Source organism: Homalodisca vitripennis, chromosome 8, assembly GCF_021130785.1.
Source record: "Homalodisca vitripennis isolate AUS2020 chromosome 8, UT_GWSS_2.1, whole genome shotgun sequence".
In the NCBI taxonomy this organism is placed as follows: domain Eukaryota; kingdom Metazoa; phylum Arthropoda; class Insecta; order Hemiptera; family Cicadellidae; genus Homalodisca; species Homalodisca vitripennis.
The window spans coordinates 53,685,425-53,708,177 of NC_060214.1; the positions used below are offsets into that span (position 1 = coordinate 53,685,425).

Consider the following 22,753-nt stretch of genomic DNA (forward strand, 5'->3'; position numbering starts at 1 on the left):
CATCTTATTTCCGCTGCGTAGAAGTCGAGGTATCGTACTCTGTTGTTGGTAGGTCGTTGAATAGTACAGTCTTGCAAAGGTGTCTCGCAGTCTCGTATGCCCAGGAACATGGAAGTAGATTTTGTTAAGTAGTTACGGGCAATCAATGCTTCCGATGATGATCTTGTGGAGAAAGATAAGATCGTGTATCTTTCTACGAGCCTCAAGAGGAGCAAGGCCATGCTGTAGTTGATAACCAGCAATTGGAACATTCATGTAGTGGTGGCCATCTCTGAACCCAGCTGTTCTGACAAGACGATGCAGAACTCTTTCAAGTTGTGTTTTGAGTCCTTCTTGGGAAGGTGACCAGATGGAAGAGTTGTATTCCAGGAGAGGACGAACAAGTGCTTTGTAGAGGATCAGCAGGGCGTCTACTGAAAGATTACGAGTAGAGCGGAAGATAAATCCAAGAGTTGAGTTTGCTCTATTACAGATGTATTGGATGTGCTCAGCAGGGTGAAGAGTTGGTGTTGTGATGACGCCAAGGTCCTTTATTTTATCTACTCGATGAAGAACGGTGTTGTAAAGAGAGTAGTTGAAGAGACAGGGTGTAAAAGATCTTGAAAAGGTCATCACAGCGCATTTAGATATATTAAGGTCCATAGCGTTCATGAGGCACCATTTTTCGATATGGAAAAGTGCTGATTGAAGCAGTTGGTGATCAGTAAAAGAGTTTATTTCTATGAAAATCTTTGCATTATCAGCAAATAGTAGCAGCTCAACTCCAAGGCAGTGGTCGATATCATTTATAAAGAGGTTAAACAGATGAGGCCCGAGGAGAGATCCCTGGGGAACCCCTGATAAAGCACTTAATGACCGAGAAATAGCGCCTCCACATCTAACCTTGAGTGTACGATCTCTGAAATAGGAATGAAGGAACGTCAAAAGAGAGTTTGAGAATCCCATGGCATCAAGTTTAGCCATAAGGTGCTTGTGGCTCACTCTGTCAAATGCCTTAGAGAAGTCTAAGAATATGCAGTCAACCTGATTTCCGTTTGAGAATGCAGATGTTATGTAGTGGTGGAATAGGGCAAGATTAGTGGTTGTAGATTTACCACTCATAAAACCGTGTTGTTCAGGAATAAATGTGTGTTTCAGCTCAAACTTCAGGCCATCCATTATGAGAGATTCAAATACTTTTGAGAGAGAAGAGAGGATAACTATGGGCCTATAGGTCTTGGCTTCTGTGGGTCACCGGATTTAAATATAGGTGCAATAAAACCGGGCTTTAAGCAGGAGGGAAATATGCCAGAAGAGAAGAAGCAATTCCAAAAGATGGAGATATAAGGAGCGAGAATTGAGCTGCAGAACTTCAGTACAGAAGGATGGATGTTGTAAGGACCAGCTCCTTTGTCAGGGTTGAGATTTTTTAGTTTCCTCTCGACGGTCACAGCAGCTTTGCCAGATTGATATGTTCTTTGACTTGGTGTAGTTGTAAGTTGGGGGCTCACTTGCTGGTTCCTTGAAGATTGTGGAGAAGTAGTCAGCAAATAGGTTAGAGATATAATCGGAGTCTTCAGCCGTCCTACCTTCGAAGGTAATCTTGGTGGGGAAAGATAATACATTTCTCAGTTGGTTTACAAAGCCCCAGAGGAGCTTAGAGTTGCTTATAACTGACTGGTTAATGCGGTTCATAAAACGTTGACGACAGTGAGAGACCAACAGTCTGCAATGGTACCTGAGCTGCTTGAAGTTTAACAGATGTTCATACTTAAGGGTTGACTTGTAGAGCTTGTGAACAGTTTTTTTACGGATGATGAAGTCCTTTAACTCAGAAGAATACCATGACGGGAAAACAGAGGCACCAATTTTTTTCAAAGGGCAATTTGCTCTCCCTATAGAGCTAAGGTCAGCGCAGAAGGTAGAGAAACAGTGTTCTACGTTGTTTGAAGTTACTACTGGGTAGGATTGGTTTGATAGCCAGTTGAATACTGCAATGAGATCACAGCGTTTTAGGTCTAGAATGAAAGTGACTCGTGAAGGGGGCGGAGATGAGTTCAAGACCATATCCCAGATTAGGGCGGGGTGATCATCCTCAAGGTCAATTAGGATATCCACTGCTGGTTCCACAATAGTATGGAGGTCAGATGAAAAAATCAGGTCCAGGATGACTCCTCTCTTATTGAGCACGGTGTTATGTTGCTTAAGGTTAAAGAAACAGGCCAGGTCAACCAGGTGTTGAGAAGATGTGTTGAGGGCTGAACTTAAACAGTCTGTCCAATTTACACTGGGTTGATTAAAGTCACCCGTGTTAATTATTTTGTCAAACCGTGGTCCATTGGTAACAATTTCTTCGACAGCTAAACCAAAATCATTATATGTAGATGCTAATGAAGCTGGTGGCAAATATGCAGAACATAACAGGATTAGAGAAGAAGCAATTTTGATACATACAAATATACACTCAAGGTTTGTAAAGGACGATTGCAGTTTCCACGAGGGATAAATCCTGTTGACAGCCACCAACACACCACCTTTAGATTTTTTTACAACTGTTCTCAGGGGTCCTGTCCTGTCTATGTAAATTAAAGTTGTAGAGTTCAAGTTCAGAGTCCAGTATATCACTAGATAGGTTTGTCTCACAAAAGGAAATAATATAAATACATGTGTTAATGCGGTTTTTAAGGCAGTCGAGTTTAGTTCGGAGGCCATTTACATTTTGAAAGTAGAAATGGATGTTGTGATTGCTGTGTAAATTAACTAGTTTTTTGGATTGGTTTTAGCGATTACAGGGACCCCATTCAAGTACCTTTTAGTAATATCTTTTTCTCCTTTATTACTTCTTTCTTCAAGTTCAGCACTTAGACATTGTAGATATTTGCGCTCCTTATCAGTTTTGTCTCTTGCTAAGGTGACAGATAAGAGTTCAGGATAAGATTTTGCTAGTTCAACTTTGGAGAAGCGAGCGAACAGTAATCTAGCGGATTCCGGAGAAGTGTAGAAGAGCTTGAGAGGGCGAGGGCTGTCCTTTCTGGGTTTTCCAATGCGGGCACTTTTGAAGACTTCAAGATTGGGTGCATCAGGAGAAACTGCCTTAATGATTTTGACAACAGCAGAGGTATCAGAATTGATTCTGGACTCAGTTGACGGGTTAGAGCTCTCTGGAAGGTTGTAAATAATAACATTACAGGCGCGCTTAGCACGATCATTGATTTCAGCGAAGAACTCTTCTGGTGAATGAGCTGGCTTGTCCTTCAGGGTCTCCAGGGCTGAAACCTTTTCCTCAAGCGTGCCGATACGAATTTCGGAGCAAGTGAGACGAGAATCAATGGATTCCAATTTATCATTAATTTGTGCAATGCAACTTTGCAAAGAGTCCAACTTACTGGGAACTTCAAGAAGAGACTCCATCTTCTTATCAAGATTACTGATTTTATCAAGTAGGTTGTTGAGCGCCAGGTTGACAGCATTCAGGGGCTGCTGAGGAGGTGGGACACAGTCTTCACGCAGGCATTTCCATTTCAGCCTTTTGTCATTAGCGTATTTATTGTAATCGGTTAATGGCATTTCAAGACAGGCCACATGAAACCTTTTTTCACATTTACTTTCACAACTAATGCATTTTTCCACATATTTTATTCCTTTTATACACCTATTGGGCAAGTTGTCTCAGCCATTTCGCATCTGCAAACAATGTGGGAAGTAGTTTTATATAGTGCTGTGTATCAACGGAGACGAAGATTTAGAAGGCTGTGGATTTAAAAGACAAGGTTTCTCTATGTAGCGTTGTGCAGAGTAGACTTAAGGAAAGGTAGAATGGAACTGTTAAACGTCAATATTTAGTAGGCTAGGGCCGACAGTTTAGTGTTATTATTTGACAAATATGGTAAAACTTTTCAACGATTAGACATAAGAAGACTCACCGAGCGTAACAGAAAAGGATCAGAGCGGCAACGAGCGGACAACGTCAATCAAGTGAGTAATAAGCACAATTTAATGAGCGAACAAGAAGATCCGTTGCATTCAAAACAATTCCAGCTGACTATCAATATTAAACAGCTGTTATGGAAATATACGCATATAAATTTAAAAACAAAAGCAAAAGGATTACTTCCATTGTAATATAGGCTATACAATCCGGCTAGGTCAAGGAGTCTGAGAAAACACCACAAAGCAAGCAATTAACACGGAAGTTGGCGTCAACAATGGTTGCCATGGTAACGTCTATCAGGTAGCCACTCTTGATCATTGTACTGTTGTTGCCAACTGTCTTTCGGAAGCGGATATCAGCTTGCGAGATTTATATTGACGGTCAAGAGGAGTAAAATAATTAATAATATTAGAAAAACTTTCTTTTACACGAATTATATTTATCATGAACATGCTGTAGAATGGGTTAAAAAGGATTTACAAAAATATTTACAAGTTACTTGTTTTTTTGAGGTATAATACAATGTTCGATTAAAAGTTGAAAGGTTTTTAATTTTGGGCGGGTAGATGTTGAGATGAAATAAACTACGCTGCATGTGATATATTAACAAAATTTATTTTTCATTTGTAAGGCCGTGTATGCCACTATGTGTGGAATATAACATCGTTCAAAATTTGAAAGTCCACCGCGGTTTCACAATAGTACGGATACGAGTGGTCCAATTTTCAATTACTCTGCCTCCGAAATCCAGTTGAACTTGAGAGATGGCCTGGGTTATGTTTATCATAAGTTCATCGATTGATTGAGTCCTATTGTCATAGACCTGCAACTTCAGAAAACCCTATAAAAAAGTCTATGGGCGTAAAATAGCACGATCTCGGCGGCCAATTCACGTCACCTCTGCGAGAGATAACCATACTCTAAAATCGTTCATGCAAATTGTTCATAGATTTCGTACGCTGTGTGGCACGTAGAGCCGTCCTGCTGAAACCACATGTCGTTTACATCCATATCGTTAAATTTGGGCCTAAAGAAATAAGTTGTCATTAATTTAGTTCATGCTTTGCACATATGTTGTTATTTATAAAGTATGTTTAAATATTATTGTTATTTGTTAGTGTTAATGTTAAATTTAGAGTTCTAGAATTTGTAATATAATTTTTTGTTTTGTACTGTTTTGCTATAATTTGTTACTTATCTTTGTTGTTTTTGTTACATTATTATTATTTATTTTTATATGCAACGTAGTCTTTCAAAATTTTATTCAGTTTACCATATTGTTATTTGCCTTAATTACGATAAAAATTATTTTATTTTAGGTTGTTGGTAATCTATAGTAGATATATAGTATTTATTTTTTTTCGTTACTTGTTGTTACAGTTGTTACTTTTTTGTTTTGTTTTGTAAACTGTTACTTTTAGAACATATTTATCAGCTTTGTATGTGCCTATACGCTACTGTTAACTATTTATTTACATTGTATCATTTGCCATCTAATTTTCACATTATTGTAAAATGGTCTGTACCGTGGGAATAAAAAACTAAATCATTGTTCTGTAGCGTTGGCCGTTGACAGTGATGGCCTCACCAACGTTGTTTTAAACAAAATACGGGCCAATGACACCGCCGGCCCAAAACCCGCACCAAACAGTAACTTTTTGTGGATGCAACTCTACCTAGTGAATCTCATTTGGGTTGGCGTTGTTCCATATACGGCAATTATGCTTGTTAACATAGCCATTCATCCAGGAATGTGCTTCGTCGCTGAAGATAATATTTAGCCGAAATTAGGGTCCTCTTCCAAAACGCTCGAAAGCCCACTCGGTGAACAAACGGCGTTTTCTATGGTCGGAAACTTTAAGCTCCAGGGTCAGTTGGATTTTGTACGGATGCAGGCCTAAATACAGACGCAAATTCGCCAAGTTGAAGTTTGCGAAAGGCCGAGTTCTCGTGCACGGCGAGGAATTGACTGCCTCGGGTTCCTCTGCACACTTTTTACGGACAATGGCAACGTTCTCGATAGATATACTGTTCCTTTGACGTCTGGGTGTAGTCTGGTCGTTTACCGAACCGGTCATCTCGAATGTAGCTACCAAACGTTGAAGAGTGGAAATTGAAGGGCCTCCGCGTCTGCCGTAAAATTGTCGCAACGCACATAACGTTTTAAGTGGTGAATACTCATTTTAATAATACAGTTTAATCATCTGAACGTGCTGCTCAATCGTGTAACTTGTCATGATAAAATAAATTGCAATTAAATGGTCGAACTTACTTAACAACAATACACTAATGAAACAGCTTACACCAAAACAACATGGCCGCCACAGGCTGCCAACTTCTACCCAACAGACATGAAAAACCCTATAGTTAGGCTGAATACTACTTCATTTTACGAATATGAATCTTATTTTAATGAAAATCTATTTTTCATAAATTTTTTTACTCCAGTAAATTTCCATAATATTTACTCCATGGGCTTTCAGTTATGCCAATTGGCACCTACAATTTCTATTTTTCCTGGCGGTGAATGTACAGATGTTTTCGTTCTGTATTATCATCTATCTGCCGGCAGGGCACGTAAATAATTAAATAAGCTACAGACTAGAAATTGTGTATGAAAACTGAAACATCTGTAATGCGACCCATTGCATTGTGTACTCCTAACTTATAATGTAGTAGCAACCTCACTGTTCCGCATTCTATGTTCAATAAATTGGCTTTAGAACTAAAAGATCGCTGAATCGATTTCAGGAGGGATAAGAACATTTTGTAAGATTTTATGGATATAATTTAAATAAGAATTGCTGTCATAATATAACTGTAATATAAAAGTAATTGAAACAATGTTCGAATGTTACATGATTTATTGTAGCATCACTTTTCAATTATAATGGTTAATAATTAAGATAAAAAATACATGAAAGATCAGTATGGAATAAAAGTAAGAACAGTTTGGTAAACTTTAGGAAGAAGTTGAAATATTTAATCAAGGGTTTGTGTGCTCAGCTGGAAGTATTTGGCAATAAATCAATCTTTCAATTAACCTCCCTCCCTTCATTGTTTCGTTTATTTTAAGCTACAAATATATTAAATTATTACTTACAAAACATTGTCCCTTGTTATTACTTTTCCGCATTTCTTTGCAAATAATAAGTGACATAATGGTTTATGATCATTTCAAATTCACAACATCAAAAAAAACTCAGGAACACCTTGTATATGATTTTATAAATAAAATGTCCTTAAAGACTCTCTCAACCAAACATAACCTGAGACCAAATATTTAGTATTTAATAAATATTTTTATTTAAAGCCTAAATTGAAAATACATGTCCTGAAATTGAAGGTTTTACGTACGCATTTTTAATGTAATTCACAATTATAAAACCTAATACTGGTAATCCAACAATTGATTTGTTTTGGGTTTAAATAGATTTACTTTTTAAACTAGCAACTTTATATTAATATTTATTACTCACATTTGAAAAATTCGATATTTTTTTTAAAATCTCTGTTTATGTATAAAATAAATGAAGCATTGTCAATAAAATTTCTTAAGAACACTAATTTTACCATTTGAACAAAGAAATAAATGAAAAAAACATTTTGCGGTATACATTGGTTATAAATTAACACACAAGTTGGAATAAACAAATAAATTACAAAATATAAAAACTACATCGCTGTGGCATGCGAACGTCAGGAATTACAACAAAACTGAGTTTCTATTAGCGAGGGTCGAAACATTTATTTCGTAACACTTTAATGAGGATAGATGCTTATTGTTATAAAATTGAAACATACATTTAGTAAATAAATATCTATTACCACCTTTTATTCACAAATTGTACCTAAATATTAGTGTAAATAAAAAAATATAAATTTTTAAGTTGCACATTTTCAAATACACACGATTCAGGTTTTTAATACGTTTCTGATCTAACCAGCTTAGTTAAATTCAAATCAGTTCATATATAATATTTTTCTTTATTCACTCTGCCTACCTAATATAAAACGTATTTCAAATTTCACCAATTTTTACTTGAGTTTTTAGTCATGGTGAGTACAGCATGTTTACAAAAATATTACGTTAGTTTTTATTGCTCTACTTTTAATATTTCTTGTTTGTAGTATACGTTAAAGCCTTAAAAGGATTTAATGAATATTTAACACTTTAATTGCTACTATTTTGCTTATGATACTTGATTTAGGAATCAATCTATTACAAAATAGAGTACTTTGTGAGTTAAAAGAGTAAAGATATTGGAACTTTTAATGTTGAATTTTATTTATTGATAAGAATATTTAGCTGTTTATAGATATTTTTAATACCCTGTAAATTACAAGCGTAATACATTGTGAATAATTACGATATTAGCCACATATCGAGAAATAATATTTAATCAAACAAGGAGTAACAGTCATTTCTGATAATGTCACAAGAAGTTTTTTAAAGATTATTGTTATTCTATGCTCTAATATTAATTTACACATTATTTCATGTACCTAATAAAAACTGATTCCCTGGGTAAACGTTAAGCGTAGATAAAGTATGTTGAAGTTATTAATAAATTGGTGTAGATTTCTACACAAATCACAGCACTAGAAGTCACAGCAGCAAAGCCTGAGCTAACTTTGTTGCGTTTTCATTATTTACCTCTTTACGTGGCCGTTCTAATGAGGTGGCGGTGAGATGACAATACTGCCCTGTTTTAAACAACGACCCTCTACAATATGTGTCTTCTCCCTCAATCAATCTAATTATATAACTTAGACCTGTTTGTGGTTACACATTGTTCGTAGTGAATGACAGAGATATGTAAAGTGACATTTACTCGCCAGTAAAATGAGGGAAATGTATAAAATATTATGAGGGTGAATGTGAAAACTATTATAACTTACTTACATATTTTATTTCAAAATTGCAATTTTAGAAGCCTATGTTGCAATTCTAAAGAAAAAAAATTACGATGCACTTTCTTGATTAGGATATGTATAATATTGTTACTTAATAAATATTTCGAAACATTATCTTGCTGTATAAAATATTATGAGGGTGAATGTGAAAACTATTGTACTTACATACTTTATTTTAAAATTGCAATTTTAGAAGCCTATGTGGAAATTCTAAACAAAACAAAAATTACGAGGCACTTTCTAGATTGGGATATCTATAATATTGTTACTTAATAAATATTTCGAAACATTATCTTGCTGTATAAAATATTATGAGGGTGAATGTGAAAACTATTGTACTTACATATTTTATTTTAAAATTCAAAATATAGAAACCTATGTGGAAATTCTAAAAAACAATATTACGAGGCACTCTCTTGAATAGGATATGTATAATATTGTTACTTAATAATTTTGTTGTAAAATTATCTTGCAAAAACCAACGTATTTGACATATTAAAGGGTGATCATGTATGACATATTGTAATATTGTTTCACACACACACATATTACGACATGGTTGTATTTATCAAATTTGAATTTTCCACGTAAACAGACTTTTAGTAACATATTTAAATTTACAAAAAAGCAATTTTGGGATAAGGTAGATCATCGTTTTGGATAATAAAGAATATTTGGCATTTCAATACTTCCTGGCATTGAACCACCAGTCTCTTAAAATAATCTGGAGGGTTACATTACACCAACTCTGGCACAACCGAAACTCTACCGTTATTAACTGAAATTATAATTGTTTAGTAATTAATAATGGATTTAAATTAAGTTATTTAATCAAACTACTAATACCTATTTGTCATTAATTCTGCCTGAGCATTATTTTCTCCAGAATTTGCGACAATTTTATATACGTCCATATCGTTTATATATTGATTGTATTCTTCTTGTACTGTACGGATTATAAGCCCTATTATGATTTATGAAATCCTCGCACAGAACAGTGATTATGGATACGGACAGAATACAGCTAAAAAGGATATGACACTATCCCTTCATAACAATAATCTAAATTAACTAGACTAAACCGAGCCGTCCTTAAATTCTAATTTGTTCTCTATCCACTCTACACATCACACAATTACTCTATGATGTTTCAGGATGAGATAACTTTGTGGTTTGAAAATACGAATTCTACGTGGATCCGCCGTCATGGAAAAAACTGTCTCTGGGATTCCCTGAATTTTAGGAAAATCCAGCCTTTCGAATATCCTGAAATATAGGAGATCCGTGCTAGTGCTCATAGAATACACTCAACAAATTTTTAGTTATTAATTTTATCAACAGTCCCCAATTATTGCCTGAATCTAAGCGAAGCATATAACTCAATGAATTGTCAAACATTCTATTCTGTCCATATTTTTTCACGATACTAGAAGAAAAAAATTACGTGTACTTGAAATTTACAATAAATATCACTTAGAAACATGTAATATCAATTTCGAAAAATATGTTCCTTTATGAGATTTCATAGAGTGTCATTGTAACCTTTAACTCAGCGAGGTGCCAAAATGTTTCTTCTGTCTGTGGGGTGGAAAAAAATATTTCATCTGATTCCATCTGAAGTATATTTCGATATGAAATGAGCTATAGAATAAAATTTTACATGCATTTCAGTAAAGACTTTGAAGCGATGAGTAGTCTCGCATAGTGTAAATTTCTTTTCATGAAATATAGTATGCCTCAACTAGACAGAGTAGTATATTAAGTACTTGAATTTTAAATTATGACTTGACAGACTTGCAGAAGTGGACCTTGACCTTAGTAATTGACATATTATCTCCAAACAACAAATCATAGTTAACGTTTTCCCTAGATTTGAGCTTCCACAGATAATTTGTTGTTACATTTAAAGAGAATAATAGTTCATTATCAAACATACCAACCATATACTAGAGACCTTAAACGAATACACTCCAATTATTTGCAATGAATAAGACCACACTACTTTAAGAGTTAACACAGCATACATTTTACTTTTTAAATTTAAATCAAACAATACACCTTCCGTTACATTTTTTCATTACACACTTTTTCATTACATACAATTGGCGGTATTTTCCTACTTAGGTGAGATGAACGCACTCCTTGTAACACTGCCACAGCACTCGAGGTGGAATATTAAAACTCAATGTGGTGTTTTAATACTGTTAATTTGAATATTTAAATGATGGCGTATTATTTTTGTGAGTAGTCACTGAGTCGGTAATCATTTTACCCCCGAAATTCTCCTTATCAAGTAAAAATAATAATTCCAGTTTTTAAATTATTATTTAAGTCATTTAGGTATTTGGTCTCCGTTACTCCATCGGATTGAATCTTTCACTTCATTACATCATAAAATCATAATAATTAACCCGCTCAAATAATCTAATCTGCTTCGTTAGGTAGTTAGCAACAAAAATACTAAACAGCTGATTATCTGATTAGCATTTCCATAGCAACCAATTACGGAGATGATTAAATTGCTTGCAGAGTTAAAGATATTTATTGTTATTTATAATAATTTACGATACTGTTTCTAGTTACGGCGTTATATTTATATATTTGAAATGGTTCTATAAACTGCTGTTGAATTTATAGATATTATTTATACAAGTCTTAGAAAAATTGAATGCTCAGCATTACAGTTGTGTCATCTATATTAAGTCATCATGTACAAGAATAAAAAAGAAAAAATCTATCATCTCTTTAATTCATACGTACAATAAACATACAGAAGGAATAGAAAATGAATATTCATTTTAGTGCAAGTCTTGGATGATTCTGATGTGACTCAGTATTCGCATGAGTAGTTCCTTCACATGATAATGATATTTAAGCGTGTATTTTAAAAATGTTTTAGAGGACAAATTTCTTTTTTTTTGACATGGTGCAATGAATTTATTTTGTTATAGTTAATATGTAACTAAAAGTATGTGTATGTAATTATTTTTGCACTAATAGTAAGCGATGTTTCACATCATTCTAGTATAACTAAGAAATGAAAATATAGAAAATCGCATTTTAAAACAAATAAAATTTAGTATATAATCTACGATTATGTTACTAAAATCTTTAAAATGTCTATTACGGTGTACTTATATTATAAAACAACCTAAGAATAAATTATTTGAAGTTACTTCATTTTTTCACAAGAATATTTACATCAACAATTCATTATTTTCACTCTTTAGCGTATTGTATCATTATAATAGCGTAATAGTGTTATAATTTTAATAGTATAAAAAAATTTTAATAGATTTTCTAACAACACATTCTGTAGCATCATAAGATTTCAGATACTGCAGTAAGAGAAAAGTGAACCAGAGCTAAACTCAGCATTCACATTAATTTGACCCCCTCCTCCATAGGTAAGGTATGAGGGATATTAGTTTGGATAATTAAAACATATGCGACAAAAACGGCCAAATACAAAATAATTTAATCATAAAAAGTAAGGACTCTGTGATGTAATGGTAGAGCACTCACCCGGCAAGTGTGAGACCGGGATTCGAGTCCCTTTGAGCTACTTCCATGCCGATTTTTCAACTCTATAGATGAAAAAGGTTCCAGATTCCAGGATTCAAGTTTGTGATAGCGTCAAATCACACGCTGCTCTAAGTTAAAGGTGAATTCAAGTAAAACTGAATCTTCTCAAAGCAATCTGTTTAAAGAGTAGGCTGAGGCTGATATAATATTTTGAATTTTGTTAACGTTAGTTCCGATGCCTTTTCTGTTGTTTTCAAAGTACGATTGTATCTGTTTCTTGAGCTAAAACTTAGATTCTTAATGTTTTTTTTTCTCTTTAATGTAAGAGTATTGCTCCATGTAGTCTTGCATTAAGAATAACTAGAAGTACAACGGGAATATTTTTGTTAATCCTGCAATCCATTATAATAAATTTACAAAGAGTGCCTTTAACCCGCAAATTTCTCTACAGGTTCCCTCAACTTACACTGCTGTCAAACATTCCAATTTCCCCTTTACCTTATTTAGTAAACTCCTTACATTACATATTGCACAAAAATTATAAGACGGTATCTGCTTCTAGTTGACAATGTTAAACAAGGTACAATATTCCATCACAAAACAACTATAGAGCAAAACTGAAAAGTAAGATTATTTTCAGTAAGATTATATTTTAGGGTTGTTCTTCATATATTACTCTTGTTTTGTTTTCCGTCTCGACAACAAATGTAGATAAATAGTAGTGTTATCCAATATTTTTTACTGCAGAAGGTGACATGAACAAGCCAGTTACTGAAGAAGCTGGGATAGAGCTGACCTTCCTTTCTTCCAGCGTGATATGACTAAGATAATATACTCGTGTACCTCTCTGTTTGGAGTGTCCCCAACGATACTCATCCTTAATATCCTGTCTCTGCTGTCACTCAGAAAGCGAGCGAAGAGGTCCTGGTTACACAGGTGCAATAATATATATCTGAGTTTCTTGCTCTACGTAAATAAATTAAACAATAATACCAATACATAACATTTGAACTGTTATTTTATTTGACTTGTTATTTATTGTATTTTTAATCTACTGCATATGAAAAGTTCGTAATCCATTATCATTGGACAGAAATCAAGATGACAATCTTTCAATTTCCGGTCAATTATCATGTATTACCTAATGTATGTATTCATTATTGAACCTTAATAATATATATATATATATATATATATATATATATATATATATATATATATATATATATATATATATATATATATATATAATATATTTATATATATTATTGTAAAAAATTATAATTATTTAAAGAAGAAAATATTTTAAATATTATTTTGCACATGTAATATTTACAAAATATTAAGTAATAATAAAAAGTTACTTCATTCTCATATTCCCATACGATAATGGATATCTCCGTTTTTTCAGCAACGTGCATGAAAGAGCGTCTTCAGCGTTTGTTTACATTTCAGGTAGAGATACAACAATCGGATATCAGTAATAACATTTTAAAATATTTTAGTGTTTTAGTAACTACAATATTGTAAAAAAATATTCTAAATGCAATATCAAATACCAGTTAATCAAATAATAATATTTTAAGGTAATAATGAATGCTGATAAACAACGGAAGTAGATAAGAGCTTTTTATCAGTAGAAATAATACAAATTAAGTCTGCGACATGGAAAGTGCGTCACGTAAGAACTTTCATTTGTTTAGAAAGTTTAAATTCATCAGAGTAGAATTGTTTTGTTCATCAAACAACTCTGTGTCGTTCGTTTGTGATGAGGACAGGGAACAGGGGACAGTGGAATGTTATGTGCTTCAATTCCTCCAATTTTCTGATTTTGTTTAGCATACGCAATTCAACAAAAGTTTTCCCGTATTTATTAATATAATAATAATTTCATACGTTTAGTTATTTATCAATACGGGTAGCACAACCAGTTATAATAATTATTTTATATAAGAATTATTAAATAAATTACAATTTGATATTTTCATATTTTATAACTTTTCTATAAATAGGTTTCTGTATAATATTTAGTTTCTATTTTTTCCACAGGACTTTAGTGTGTCTGCCTCATTTCATGTTTGACTATGATCCTGAGACTTTTGGTACATTATATTGAATTTGCTCTGTTCTAATGATTTTTAAGATATTAAAAAATATCCGAATAATATGAATTACTACTTCAGGTAAAATAAAAAATAAAAATAAAATTTAAGAAGTCATGTCTGCCTGATGGGTAATTTATGTAAAAATCGGTTCAGGATTCGTAATGGTTAAAAATGCACTATGTTATAGTTATGTAAATTTCAAACCATTTCTCAATGATCGTTCCTAAATAAATAAGGATTGAATTTTATTGCAGTTATCGTAGTAAATGGAGGTGGTAAATGTAGATTCCGTGTAAAAAGTAAACAATTCAAAGTCTAACGATTTCCTTTACTGGGTTATACCTATTTATGATAAGTTTATGAAAATGTGTCTACACATCATACATGTAACTTATATTAAACTTTATTAACTATGCTTTTCCCAACTTTGCTCTGTCTACAAAGATCATAGTGCATTATTAATGGATCCACGAATATAGATACGAAACTGTATATAAAAACTATGTTTCTATGTTATACTATATTATGTTAGTATAGTAAGATGCAGATCAATTATTTTATATTATCATTTCCTTTCTCAGCAATAAAATGTGTAATATTTAATAAACCGATAATTTATGTTTCAATAATAGAAAATGTAATGTTATACATCATATTATGAATATATTTCATTGCAATACGCATTCCTCTATAATATATACTGAAAGTGTTTAGCAGTGTGAGCAACCTGAGAAATTTGTACTTATACCCCAGATTGAGGTTGGAATCAGGGTGATTCTGACAACCAAATGAGACAACTTTTTCAGGTAATAGTCGGATTTTTGGGTCAAATTTCTTTAATGGTGCTTATTTGAGGGATGGGTCAAAATAAATTAGGGTAGGGTACGATAAACGGACCCGATTTTTTATATCTAAATCGGCAAACGATATTACTTAATAATAACCAACGATATAAACAGTCTATACTGATTTGAACAATTACCTTAAATAATCTATATCAACAGCTGTTAACACTTTTAAATAATACATGTAGGGTAATGTTTAAATTTTACATAAGTAACATTTTATTATTAAAAATGCCAGTCAATAAAAAAAAACTGCACGGCATTGCTTTGAAAGAAGATAAGACATATTTTTCGTGGCTTCGACGTGTTGGAATCATACCGAAAAACACATTATGTGAAATTTGTGCGAAAGAAACAACTGAAACTGTGAGAGGAGCAAATGTGGTCGTCTTCAGTTTTCCTAATTTTGGTTATAATAATAATTTGATAAATCACTGCAAATATTAAATTCATATTTTAATTTAAAACATATGATTGTTATTGAGTACTATAAATACTTTTATATCGATTCATAATCTAGGATTTGAGATGCGAATGTTAGGTATCAATGATTACATTATTCGATATAAAAATCCGGGTCAGCTTATCGTATCCTACCCATAAATTATCATATTATAGTATAATATAGGTCTTTGACAAACAGAGCAGAACGTAATATCACAAGGCGTGATACATAGCAAGTTTCTCTGTATGCAAACTTTTAGTTCATAACCACCATATCACTTGTTAAAATAAAATAACATATGATAGTACTCAGTATGTTTATAAATTTTTAATTAGCTAGCGGTTTTCTCATTCCGACAACAGTTACATAAAAGACGAATGTAATTATATTCGGTAACGCTCAGCCAAATCCAACTAAATGGCATGCACCGTCATAGAACTCTACATTGCTTATAGTATATATATATATATATATATATATATATGCAGTTTCATGTAAAACATCAAATCTAAAAATAAGTTCATTCTAGAGTTACCGTTTGTTCAGAACTTTGTATTTTGTGTTTTCATTTTGTCCCTCATGCACAAGAATGTGGCTTATATTATACCATAAGTAGTGAATAATTGTTTAATTCTGACCTTTTATTGGTTTTTAGTTCTTATTATTTTAACTAGGTACTAAACACAAATAGCTTAAATTTAAAATAATTAAAATCGTTGCTGTGTCAGGGTATTAATGCAGAACAAAAATAATTTAGTTTTTTAAACAATATCATACTAGATTAAAGTGACAATTTCAGGATACATTTACCGTTCAACACACCCTCGACTGTTACAATATCCCAGTCATTTCCCATAGAAAAGCACTTGTAGTCACATTGCATATGTTATTATGTTATTTTTAAACCGGTTGTTTTTCCGTGAACTTCGTGTTCTATTCACACTTCTTACCCAATTTTTATCAGAGTGGTTGGTTAAAAATTTTTTAAAGTAATTTATTTTAGAGAAGACTACAAAATAGACTTAGATATTACGAAGACAATTTTAAAGTACTGCACTATGTCTATTATAGAGTTTTACTTGTCTTACTGTAAGAGAGATGAAGAGGTGAGTGAAGCATAGGGTAATGCAGATTCCAGATGCTGCGAACGACGACCATGCCACATGAGAAAAATATGGTAAAAATTGCTCCTATTCGATTTGTGTAGAATCTTCTTACTTCTAATCGAAATATTCATATCCGTCAAGATTTGCATTCCTTCAAATCTGATTAAAATTGAAACAATGTTTACGTGAAAAATAAAACGCATACATTACAAATTAAAAATAATATACTAAAACGGAAACATGTTTAGGAATTAAATGAAAGAACGCAGTCTATTTAATATAAGACAAATAACTACTACAGAAATAATTTTATTTCATTTTGTTTAGCAGATACAGTTATGGCATAAACTATAAATAAATAAAAAAGCTTTTTATTGACTTAGGACTGTCAGATTCATCTGTTTTTTTAAATAAATCCTAGTCGTTAACTTAACTTTTTCATTGATAACAACTGTAAACTATTACGATAAAGTATTATAATAAAAACTTATATATTCTTTGTACAGCAATTCAACTATTGTCAAATAATTTAAAATTTACGTTAAGTACAGTGCAGGATAAGTGAACGACGTCACAGGGCAGGTTTTTGTGCACTCTTTTTAGCCGAAATACCCAAACCTCTTCTTCCTTATCTCTAAAGAGACCTTAAGGAAGAGCAGCTTCACTTTCTGCCGGGCCATCCGCCATGGACCGAGTGTTCTCACGAAGATGGTACCTCACTCATTGAATGTGAGAACCTTTTGCACCAAATATAAATTGTTTATTATTCTCACTGTTTCTGTTTGTATCATACAATGCGGAATTCAAATTTTTTTTTTATACGATTTGCATCCTCTTTTTAGATATGTTGCCAAAACTAGGAAGCATTAGTAGAAAACATCGAAAACGAAACCAGTAACACAATGATCTGCATTTCCCAGCCTCACGTAACATTTTTGTACACTGTACATTCCACTATACATCTACCTGTAGCGCTCTGCCAGGCATGTCAAAATAATATAATAAAATATCACATTCTTACATAACAACAAAAAAAAAGTTGTATCTCTTTTGAATTTTGTTATTTACATACTAAATACCCTAGTACCTTTCTATTGTAATAATTTTGATAATGTGCATTCAAATATTCTGTCGATTAAGAAAAGGGCATGGTTTTAAAAATATCTAGTTAAACTATTAGAGAATTGTACATTATCACTGGGAAAGAGGACACGCCTTGTGTATTAAAGTTTAATATTATATCGGAGTTAACGATATTTTCATATTTGGGCTAAGGAAGGATCTTATAAAATTTTCGATATAATTTAGAGATGGAATAAATTAGTTCATTTAAAATTAGTTCATCAAATGTAAAATATGATTATGCCATTTATACAGAGCAGTCTGCTAATTATACCTAAATAATCAAGTTGCAAAGACGTTTCCATAAAACGAGAAAGCTAATATGTTTTTGGAGGTTGAAATAGGAAAGTATAAATAGGGTTAAAAGTGTGAAATGATATTTTTCTTAAATAATATTTTTTTAGCTTGTCACACGTACGATTGACTATCAGACATACGAAATGTGTTATATCATTGCCAGGCAAATGAATACAGACACTTAAAAATCACTTTTTTACAGCGATACAACAAATAATATTGTAAGAAGATACGAGATTATTTCATGAATAATAATCCTATGAAATGATCCCTTTAATAATCTAAGTTGCTGTAAATGGAGTGTACAATCTGAAAACTGGGTACAAACTAATTACAGGTAATGGAATCCCATTGAGAATACTATATTAATATTGTAACCCGCCCAATATCTGTTCTTATAACATCGAATCAATATATCCACTCGAACTATCTTAGTTGTTGTTATTACTGTAGTATCCTCTTATTGTATAAGACAAGATATACATTAACATAAAATTGTTTACTTTATTTAGAAAGACTGTATTTTTCTAGTATAGGACACTTATAAATTAACGTTGAGTTTAACTTTAACTTCTATCACATTCCGCTCAGTTTTATTAGTATTTCCAATTCATTAGATGTTTTTAACTCATAATTGGCTCATTCAGGAATAAATTTTATTATGTATCTTTTTATTTTTATCTGTATTAAACTACTAATCAAGCACTTATATTATAAAATTAAAATGCAAAACGTGTGTCATTTTCTTCTGGGTACTTGCCGAACATTAAAGCTAGTTTAAAATTGTCAACAGCTGATAACTTAATTTAAATTTGGACTATGGAACACAAATACTTTAATGAAAATACTATTTGAATAAACTACATATTTTTGTACTTTCATATAACGATGGTTATGCAAAACACTTGATTACATTTAACAGGAACTATTAATTATATTCCAAAATATTAATGACTAAAACGGGATTCTCACGACTTTAGAGCTTGTGGGGAGTAGCCTGGAGGGATTTGATAAATAAGAAAAGGACTAAATTTATACTAGGGGTCCCAAGAATATCCATGACGAACTTTATTAAATAAATTACGTGTGAAAAAAACAAACACACAAAGCCAGTTTTTCATTCATAATATTATTTGTATTACTTTGTGGTAATGCATTTCCTGTAGATAATTAATCCTACGATGTCATATTATTTACTCGAAGAATTAATCAGGTATTCATTCAGTCAAAACCCAATGAAATAAGAATACGTGTTTAAAAGTGATTTTTACATTCTGAAGATATTTAAAATGTAATTTGTTACAACCTTTGATTATACGCTTACATGAAAATATCATGGAATTTGCCCCTGTTTATTAGGTTAGTATTACAATAAAACCACAGAAACTAAGGAACATTACGTTGTCAGTAGCACAGTCAAATTTAAGATTTAAGCCTTATTTCTATAGCTTCCAGAAAGTTAAAGTATTTCTTAGGTCAGTGAAACGAATGAAGTGAATGAGATTCTTTACGTGTTACATGAAACCCAGTTTGTTAATAAATTGCTTAAGATATTTTTAGATTAGTGAATGTCCATGGACGTAGATACATATATTGTCTCGTATTTAAATAATTTAACTTCTATAATAATATAATGAACTACCACATACATTTTTGTATCAGAACTGGTAAATGAAAAAAAGTTTATTCCGAATAACCGAGTTTTCTCTACGGATTTAACCCGTGTCCCTGTAAAGTAAATTTTAATAGGATATCCCTAATAAACTTCACATTGTATTACTGAGAGTAAAGTAGATCATAATTGTGTAATTAAATGAAGTAATTCTACCCAAACCCAAGATGGTGACATTCAAGATAACATTTGCTCAAGTTCAAGTTTTCAAGAAATTGTTTAATACAACGTCTGTAATGCGACCCATTGCATTGTGTACTCCTAACTTATAATGTAGTAGCAACCTCACTGTTCCGCATTCTATGTTCGATAAATTGGCTTTAGAACTAAAAGATCGCTGAATCGATTTCAGGAGGGATTAGAACATTTTGTCAGATTTTATGGATATCATTTAAATAAGAATTGCTGTCATAATATAACTGTAATATAAAAGTAATTGAACAATGTTCGAATGTTATATGATTTATTATAGCATCACTTTTCAATTATAATGGTTAATAATTAACATAAAAAATACATGAAAGGTCAGTATGGAATAAAAGTAAGAACAGTTTGGTAAACTTTAGGAAGAAGTTGAAATATTTAATTAAGGGTTTGTGTGCTCAGCTGGAAGTATTTGGCAATAAATCAATCTTTCAATTAACCTCCCTCCCTTCATAGTTTGGTTAATTTAAGCTACAGATATATTAAATTATTACTTACAAAACATTGTCCCTTGTTATTACTATTACGCATTTCTTTTCAAATAATAAGTGACATAATCATTTCTGGTTTTTGATCATTTCAAATTCACAACATCAAAAAAACTCAGGAACACCTTGTATATGATTTTATAAATAAAATTGCCTTAAAGACTCTCTCAACCAAACATAAACTGAGACCAAATATTTAGTATTTAATAAATATTTTTATTTAAAGCCTAAATTGAAAATACATGTCCTCAAATTGAAGGTTTTACGTACGCATTTTTAATGTAACTCACAATTATAAAACCTAATACTGGTAATTCAACAATTAATTTGTTTTGGGTTTAAATAGATTTACTTTTTAAACTAGCAACTTTATATTAATATTTATTACTCACATTTGAAAAATTCTATATTTTTTTTAAATCTCTGTTTATTTATAAAATAAATGAAGCATTGTCAATAAAATTTCTTAAGAACACTAATTTTACCATTTGAACAAAGAAATAAATGAATAAACATTTTGCGGTATACCTTGGTTATAAATTAACACACAAGTTGGAATAAACAAATAAATTACAAAATATAAAAACTACATCGCTGTGGCAATTAATTGTAAAAATGTTTAACCTACTGTAATAATATATGGAAATTAACTTAGTTTTTCACCTCTTACAAAAACAACTTACTTCAATTCTTGAGATATTATACAATTGTAACGTCAATTATTACTCTGAAATCAAAATTTATTCATTACTAAAACTTTTTTTACACAGTACAAACAGTTTCAAAACTTGTTCCTTCTGGTTCTTATAACGACAATGTTCACTCCATAAACAGTACTGAAATGTTCCCTAGCACACTTGTACTGTACTGACAAGTCTCTCATCTTCATTCTCTATTTCAGAAAATTCAAATAAAATATATTGTAAAACTTAAAAAGAAACCATAACAGGTCACACTTTTAGGCGCACACGGATTATTACTCCATAAAAACTAAACACAATAAGGCGCTCACGGAGATTTCGTCCAAGCACTACAAACACAACATCGGGCGCTCACGGAGAAATCGACCAGTCTCGCACGGAAGTAGACGTCATACTGACAGATTTTGACAAAGATAAGCGGGAGGCTATTGTTTCGCTTACCCAAAAGATGCTTGTGAAGTACATTGCGGGAAACGACTGCCAACATCAGAAAAGTAGTACTATTTTTAATAATAAAAAATACACGGAGGAAAACTCCGTTTAGCGCCCGATGTTGGGTTAATTCCCATTTTGGCCTTAAAAAATAGCAAGGCTAAATATGGATTTCTTTCTTAAAAATAATTCTTCTAAAGATTAAAAAAGACCAGATTAGATGCTTACCCGCTTCCCGGATTATCCCGAGCTAACCCGTTTTTTACAAATGTTCGTAAACGGACTAACCCGAGTAAACTCGTGCAACAAATAAATGTCCGTTCTAATTTGGACCCTCGTATTAACTTGCTCAGTAGTTATTTGACAAGTTCTCCGCCTGCAGCAGCACTTTACGTGAGCTGTAATAGTTTGGAGGATTCGGTAGATCGCGCTAGCGTCGTCCTTCCTCATTCATTGTGCTGCCATTTTAGCTGTGTTTCACAATATTTCCTCTGTTTATTTTCAAGTAATTTTGAGAGGTGTATTAGACCATGAGCAATGAAGAGCTTGTAATTGATTTTGAACAATCAGATGGGATTTTTTAAAATTTTTATATTCAACACATTCATTTATTCTCTACCAGAATTTCATTATATTCCTTTTGTATAGTTCATTAGATATATCGTGAATATAACAACATAATATTTGAGATACAATTTATAATAAAATTTGAGTATGTTTGCGTGTGCAAAACATTCATTTTATTTATAATATATATACATATACATACGTCCGAGTATACTCGGGTTAATCTTATATATAGTTTTTTAAAATTAAAAAAGGCATTAAATATGCATGAAAACAATTTTTAATCAATATAAATAGTTTTAGCTTGTAAAAAACTACTATTTCCGATGGTAAAAAAGTGGCCCTAAATATGACCAACTTGGGCAAATAAAGTAGACCGGGAAGCGGTTAATCAATGCAAATTGTCTCTCGGTTTCA

General features: G+C 32.0%; 1 protein-coding gene across 1 annotated transcript; it reads right to left on the minus strand.

Annotated features, from left to right (window-relative positions):
- Positions 1–1,392: 1,392 nt before the first annotated feature.
- Positions 1,393–2,691, minus strand: LOC124368171. The gene has a single exon (XM_046825446.1). It carries the CDS (start codon positions 2,689–2,691, stop codon positions 1,393–1,395), a length of 1,299 nt encoding a protein of 432 aa, XP_046681402.1.
- Between the last annotated feature and the right edge of the window lie 20,062 nt (positions 2,692–22,753).

Coding starts and splice junctions, on each gene's coding strand:
- LOC124368171 (XM_046825446.1), bottom strand. CDS start 2,691: ATGGCCTCCGAACTAAACTCGACTGCCTTAAAAACCGCATTAACACAT.